Source organism: Ailuropoda melanoleuca, chromosome 6, assembly GCF_002007445.2.
Source record: "Ailuropoda melanoleuca isolate Jingjing chromosome 6, ASM200744v2, whole genome shotgun sequence".
In the NCBI taxonomy this organism is placed as follows: domain Eukaryota; kingdom Metazoa; phylum Chordata; class Mammalia; order Carnivora; family Ursidae; genus Ailuropoda; species Ailuropoda melanoleuca.
This window is the reverse complement of record NC_048223.1, coordinates 99092707-99100268: the sequence shown is the minus strand read 5'-3', so window position 1 is coordinate 99100268 and position 7562 is coordinate 99092707. Positions and strand designations below refer to the sequence as shown.

Sequence of the window (7562 nt, the reverse complement as noted above, 5' to 3'; positions counted from 1 at the left end):
GAGCATGCTGGCATAGGGACTGTCCTATGCAAGGAGTGTGAGGTGCTTTATAACGTGAGAGAAGCCCTGTGTGGCTGAGGCCCCTTCCTCTCTGGCCAATTTCATGGTACTTGTCAGAGTCAAGTGGCTGTTTGCTTGGCTGTATCTTCCTAGCATGCTGGGAGTGTTTAAAGGGTACAGAGTGTTGTTAAAAATCTTTTACAAACTTTGTTTCTGTGCAGGATGGAGTAATGGGCCAAATTTACCCTTCCACCTTAAACAACTAAAAAAACAAAAAAATGAAACAACTGTTTTCAGACACTGGACAACTAGTAATGTGGGGTGGTGATTCCTTTGAGAGGAAAAACAAGTATGGTGAACATTATAATTGACCTGGCTTATAGGCTAGAGAGTTTCCAGGCCACAGAGCAAGAGAGGCACCCAGGTGGAACCCAGCATGAAGCTGAGCTGAAGAGTTGAAGCTAAGAGTTTGGGAGGCCAAGGTGGCTAGAGTTCTCAGGGAGAAGGGAGAACAACTTGCTGCAGAAAGAGAGAGAGCAGCCAGGGATTTGCAGATGGTTTCTGCCTGTGATCCATCCCACTCCCAGTCTTCAGCTGAGCACCAATTAGGGCATACTGTAAACTACCTGAAGCTGGGGAAAGTTCCATGCAAATGGAGTAGGCAAAAACAATCCTTGGAGCTCCCACAGCGCTGGTGTTTATACCAGCTAGAGTAGAAAGCCTCTGAATTCACACGGCATTGAGTAGAATGTTCAGAAGTGTATTTCCTGGGGCGCCTGGGTAGCGCCTGCCTTCGGCTCAGGGCGTTCCGGGATCGAGTCCCACGTCGGGCTCCTACGCTGGGAGCCTGCTTCTTCCTCTCCCACTCCCCCTGCTTCTGTTCCCTCTCTCGCTGGCTGTCTCCCTGTCACATAAATAAAATCTTTAAAAAAAAAAAAAAAGAAGTGTATTTCCTCAGTAGTGGAAAAATCAGCTCTAAAGTCTCCTCTGATCTTGCTTAAGAAAGTTTAAAAGTAAGCCTTGAAAGGATCAAATTGTTCCCAATAACTTGACTCTGTTCTAGAACAAGGCCCAAGACTATTTTTTAAAAATACAAGTATATCCAGCATCCAATAAGGTAAAATCCACGTCTGGCATCCATTCTACATTTACCAGGATACATTTACCAGGATACAGAGTAGTAAGAAAATGTGACCGCAAGTGAAGAAAAAATCAAAACAATCAAAACTGACCCAGAAAGGATACAGATAAGAGAATTCATAGACATAGCTATTACAACTATATTCCACATGCATGAGAAGGCAGAGGAAACATAAACACGTTAAGAAGGTACATGGAAGAGAAAAAGACACCCAAATAGATCGTCTAGAGATGAAGACCACAATGTCTGAGGTAGGACTGTGCCGGATGGGCTTGACCGCAGATTAGTCACTGCAGAAGGAAAGATAATGAACGTGAAAACACAGCACTAGAAACTTGCCAAGATGAAACACACAGAGAAGACTAAAAAAAAAATGAATGGGCATCAGTAAGCTTTGGACAACTTCAAGTGGCCTAATATACGTGTAAGGGGGGTCCGGAGAGGAGAGGAGGGGATGTAAAGAACTTTCGAAGAAATAATGATTGAAAACTTCACATTTGATGAAAACCATGAGCAAGATACAAGAAACCCAATGAATCCCAAGCAAAAAAATCTCTTACATTCAAATGCCTGGCTCAGTCAGCATGCAATCAATGTCTGATAAATGAATGAGCAAATTGCTGCCTGCACAGACTCTCCCCCCTGCTTTCTCCTTTCATTTCCTCTCCTTTCTTCTCTCTCCTCTTTGCTTCTCTCTTGCTTCTTATCTGTCAGAGTTGTCCTGCATACATATGGTAGCCTCTATAAAAGCCACTGATCTTAAGTCTAGGAGCTTGTTTCTGCTTTAGGTTTTGCCATTGAAAGCCTCAAGCAGTCCAGCCAGCCTCCTTCAAATTTGAGTACATCAAGGGGTTTAGAGATTAAAGCTAAAATATCCCGAGTGCTTCTGGAATGACTTCCCAGGGACCCCTGGCTTTTCAGTCCCTGTGGGGGTTGCAGGGTCAGGAGGAGTGCCCAGGATGGACTGAATGCTGTGTTCTCCCCAGATGTGAGGCCTGGCAGAGCAAGATCCAGCCACATTCATGGTTCACTTCTGCAATTCCTTTGCCATGCGAGATTAGGCTGCTTGCTTCACTTCTCTGGGCTGCCAACTGTATGGTGGTATTTGGATTTGATCATTTCTTTATCCCTTTCCAGCTCTGACATCTTGTGATTGAAGCTATGATGCACTAGTGTCACATGGCTCTGTCCCCTCCCCTCCAGTCCCCTGTGGCTATCTTTTTCTTTGATGTGTCTCATTCTTCTAAGAGTGTGTGGAAATCGGAGAGGAGGGAGGCAGAGAGGCCTCAGACCCTTTGTCCTTGCTGGGCCCCTTCCTTGAGTGGCTCCCAGACTTTTCAGGTCCAAGTTCAAACTTATTAACCCAGCACACCAGGCCTCGATTCTACAGCATGGTCTCTGGAGCCACCTGCATCAGAATCATACTGCCTCACTCCCCGGTGTGCTAATAGTGAAGATTCTGATTCAGAAGGTCTGGGGTGGGTCCTGGGAATTGGCATTTATAATAAGCATACAAGGGGATTTAAAAATGCATTGGTGGTGATGGAGAGGTTAAGTCATACTATACAGGTAAAAAAATCCTAGCAGTAGAAGCATGTGCTGAAACTGTTCCCTGGCCATCATCCAGGCCCTTCCCTGGGAGCCCCCACTGCCCCCGGTTCCAGGGATAGTGCGCGGCAGGCACATACATATACGGGCTTGTGCTTGAGTACGGGGACAGGCAAGGGAATTCTGCAAGCCCAGTAAAGCCAGAATGGCTGCACCAGGGCCCGATGTGTCATGTGCCTCCCCTCTCCTCCTCCCCCCACCCCACCTCTCTGACCTCTGCCTTCACTTCCTACCTGAACCCTCACCCCACCGCAGCCTTGCTGCACTTGCCCCATCTCAGCCACTGAGGACACTGCCACCATTTGTGTGCCTTACCTCTGCCCTTCTCTTTGCCCAGGAAAGCTTTTCTTCCTGTTTTGCTGCCCAGCCAAAGCCTACATACCCTTCAGGATTCAGCTCAGGTGCTTCCTCTTCCAGGGAGCCCTCTGGCCCTACCCTGAGCCCCATACTCTGGGGCTTCTCTGCAATTCCACACTCCTTGTTACCAAACTAATCATGCAGAGCGGACTTTCCTCTTTCTGTTCCCCAGTGGACTGTGAGCTCAGTGCCGGCCAGGATCCGTTCTTACTCCCTGTTGAATTGCCAAGGCACTTAGGACAGAGATACTTAATAAATGGTGTTTAACAGATGCCCAGCTAGCAGGCATTTTGTCTCATTCTTGCCTTTTGCAGTCCAGAAATCCAAGCCCCTGGGCTCCGGAGCCTTACCCAGGCTCTCTGCTTCTTGGTGCCTCAGAAGGGCTGTTGGAGGCAGGAAGAGGGCCCTGTGCAGAAAGCTGGAAGGAGGCACTCACCAAAGTCTAGCTGAGTCACAGGCAGGAGGTGGCCCTCAACTCCTGAGCATGCATGGCTGAGGGTACTGGAGAAGATTCCCACCACCGGAGTGGGGAGACCTCCCCCACCCCCGCCCCGCCCAGGGGTTGCCCTGATGGTGGCCAGGGGGCTTTGGCAGAGCATTCCTGGCAGAAGCCATGTGACAGGGCTGCCTCCTCCCCACCCGTGCAGAGGGAGCAGGTGGCCCTGCTGTGGGGAGTGGGTAGGGAGATCCAACAGAGGGAGGGGCCTGGGAGAGGAAATGAACCAGCAGAGCAGTGTGGGGGTGGAGGGTGAGCTGCTGGCCAGGCGGTTGTTTCAGGAGTAAATGTGCTAGGAACGCTAATGAGCTGCGTTCATTCATGGCTAGCGGCCTCCCAGATTGGAGAGCCAGCCAGTTTCTGGGGTGGAGGAACTGGGGATAGGAGCCAAGTTGGGGAGCTGCCTGGCTGCTGGGGCAGGGCCTCCCATGACTAAGTTGGCAAGGGGAGTCTTTGTCCTGGGTCTGAGGGGGCCCTCTTTCCTTCCCTCTCCTTTATAGGAAAGGGCAGGCTTTGCCAGGTGGTGACAATTTGGGATTCACTGTCCAGGCTAGTCTAGAAGCTTCTAGGGCACTGGCTGGCTCTTGAGAGACACAGGCAGGGCTGATCTTGTCACCCCCTGCCCTCGCCCACCCCTCCTTCCACCCCTTCACGGGACCACTCTGAAACCCCCAGGGCATGTGGCCCAGTTAATCAACACTCTCCCTTTTCCCCACATGGGTCCTAGCTTCTGGGGCGCCCTCTGAGGTCACGGGGCTGAGGAGACACCGCTGGAGCAGAAGGTTGGAAACTGGACGTCTTCAACAGTCTTGAGTGCCGTCTGTGACAGGCCTACTAAGTGCCAGGTGCTGGGTTAAGTGCCAAAATGAGGAAATGAGGAAGCCGTGGGGGGAAGGGACAGGCTCTGCCCCCGGAGGGGTGTCAGGGAAGGAACCACATGTGTAAACAGCTCCAGCTAGGAGGGGTAAACAAAGCAGCAGGCTCAGAGGAATGAGGGTTTAACTCTGCCTGAGGCAGCTGGGGAGGGCCGTGAGGAGAGGGGGCTGAGCACCCTGCGGAGAAGCAGGAGAAATTTGGAGGGAGAGGTGTGAGGGGGCCCTCCTAGGCTGAGGAGGAGCGCTGGCTTAATTTGTGGGGACACTTCTCTAAGATCACACCCCCTGGGGACCTGTGAGAAAGCCCCTTCCTCCTGAGTTGTCATTGAATTGCTGCTGAAGAACCGATGGCCTTGGATGCAGGTCAGGCGAGGAGTGTGTAAAAACTTTAAAAAAGAACTGTCAGAAGCCCATAACACCAGCCACATTAGTTGTGACCCACTGGCCACAGTTCTATCTGTGCTATGACAGTAGAGCTACTGTAAAATTTTCATCAAGATAGAAAAGAAAAACAAAACCCCCAAGTCTTGGCTACCTGGGGGAGAAGGTTTTAATGTAGTGCAGCCTATCCACATCCACCAGCCCCCTCTGACAAGCGGTATCCCTGCTGCGCCTACCCCGGCATCTCTCGGACCAGCTACCTTTCTTTCTGGTCTCTGCCAGGGGGAAACCCGGGTAGCCAACTCCTGGGAAGGCAGGTGCTTCTTGAGCTGCTTGTGTTTCTTCTTGCCAGCCTGTAGGTGGTCCAGAATCAGGGGATTGGCGGACAAAGGATGTCTGGGTCCTGTAGAGCACAAGCAAACCGTGGCTGTTCTTGATTTTGAGAAGGTCCTTCATCTTTTCTGGGCTCGAGGATAATTCTCTCCCTATCTGGATTTCCTGTTCACACCCATGCCCACACCTATGTCTATACCTGCCTTAGAGTAAGAAAAGTCACTGCCTGAAGGAGGGTAAAAGCTTGGGGTCTCACAATGGTGGCCCCGTGGAGTTTCTCTCCCGAGCAGGCCACCCAGCCCTTTTCCAGCCCTCTCTGCAGTCCTCGGATGCCAGGACTGAATATTCGTTTTCATCTGTCAGAAATGGAAGAATGCTGTTGTGAGTGGAGGAAGGTATTTGCTGGATTTCCAACCCCCACTGATATTCTGCCAACTCCCCCACCCCCACCTGCCCAATGGGCAGAAATAGTATCTCCCGGAGGTACAAATGTCCAAGTGAGGGCCATTTTCATCTGGGTGCAGTTAGCTTCAGTCTTCCCATCAGACAAGTGGGGTTGCTGCCATCCTGGTGGAGGCAGGAGAGAAGGCTGTACTTGGCCGAGGGCTTTTGTACACTCTCTCCTCCCCCCAGGCTCTGTCCTCCAAGTCCCAGGCTAAGCAAGGCAGGTGGCTTGGAGAGCTGAGGCACAGGGTTTGCTTTCAGAGTATTGACAAAGCAAGTCTGGTCGGGCCTGGGAAGCATTTCTGCCGTCGGGGAAAGCATGTCTGTGACCCTGGAGAAGGTGTCCAGGCGGCCAAATAAGATCTCCTTCCCCTCTCTGGCCCAGCTGCGGGGGCTGCGCGTTCTGAGTGCGTGCGTCTAAGTGTGCACATACCCGCGGTGTGTGTGTGTGTGTGTGTGTGTGTGTGGCTGGCCAGGACCAAGACTGGGCAGGTTGGGTCGTGGGCATCCTCCCATCCCCCCGCGCCCCCTGCCCGCTCGCGGCGCCTGGAAGGTTCCACCTTTGAAACTGTACGCTGCTCGCTGCAGCGGCCGAGTGGTCGTCGGGAGGAGTCTGGCCCTGGATGTGTGCTTTTCGATTGATGGATGACTGCCGGGTGGGAGTGAGCGTGCGGGTGTGAGTGTGTGATTGTGTGTGTGTGTGTGATTGTGTGTGTGTGTGCGCGGTGTGTGTGTGTGTGCGCGGGGTGCGTGCGCGCGCGGGGCCTGCCCATTTTCCTCCTCGCAGCAGTCAGTTGGGAGCTGGAGGGAGAGAGGGAGACGCAGCCAGCGAGAAACCGGAGAGGAGCCGAGCGCCCTCCGCCCAAGGCGCCCTCACTCGGTCCGCACACAGGCGCCGTCGCTTGGAGGAGCAAGGTGCCTCCCAGCCCGTGAGGGCGCCGCGCACGAGCCTCCTCGGTGGCGCTGCCCCGGGACTGCACCTGGAGGCCGCCCCCGGACGGGGATGGTAAGCGGCTGCCGCCGTCTGGCACACGAGCGGGACGCGGTGAGGGCACCATGGCGCTGACGCCCCGGAGGGGGCCCTCGGCAGGGCTCGTCCGGCCCGAGCTCTGGCTGCTGCTGTGGGCAGCTGCGTGGCGCCTGGGTGCCACCGCGTGCCCCGCCCTCTGCACCTGCACCGGCACCACGGTGGACTGCCACGGCACGGGGCTGCAGGCCATCCCAAAGAACATCCCACGGAACACGGAGCGCCTGTGAGTACGGCCCCCTTCCCCAGCGCGCAGGGGGCCCCGAGGTTGCCCTCCCACCCAGACGCAGTTCGGGGCTGGGGTGGGAGCAGGACCGCTGGGGCCCCGGGCTCCGGGCTCCGCAGCCAGGAGGTGGGTCAGTGCCTGCCAGGGCCCTTCCGGAGCCAGGAGCCGGCAGCATCACTGTTTCCCTTTCCCGGGATTCAAAGGGCCCTGGCAGGGCTGTCAGCTCCCAGCCTCACACCTGCACCATGCACTCAGCGCTGGCAGGCCCTTCCCACTGTGCCAGCACTTTATTCCTCCAGGGTGCTGTGAATTGGTGCCAGAAAGCCTTCCTGGCACCCAAGGGGGACGCTCCTCACACTGCCAGGGACCATGTCTCCTTTTGGGCACATGGATCTTTGGCTGTGTTCTGAGCAGCGTGTGTGGACTGGGCTCTGAGGGCTAGCAGGCAGGTGATGGGCAGCAAGATGGGATGGAGTTGAAGTTTCCAGTCTTCCCCTTCCTCCCCATTGTTTGCCCCAGAGCCTTAAGAATTCTTCTCTTGCAGGTGTCAGGCATTGGTCCCCCAACTCACATCTAGCCATCCCCAACCCAGGCAGACAATGGGGCCTGAGGGATTTGGGTTTGGGCCTGGGGTATGTTACATCGGCACCAAGAAAGGGGTAGGTGTGACTTGG

At 54.2% G+C, this 7562-nt stretch overlaps 1 protein-coding gene across 1 annotated transcript in view; it reads left to right on the top strand.

Moving 5' to 3' along the window:
* Positions 1-6252: 6252 nt before the first annotated feature.
* SLIT1 (slit guidance ligand 1) overlaps positions 6253-7562 on the top strand; it is a 163910-nt gene continuing 162600 nt past the window's right edge. Inside the window, 1 exon segment of the mRNA XM_011222001.3 lies at positions 6253-6888. Within this exon segment, the coding sequence (XP_011220303.2) occupies positions 6692-6888 (197 nt within the window). The 5' untranslated portion in view covers positions 6253-6691.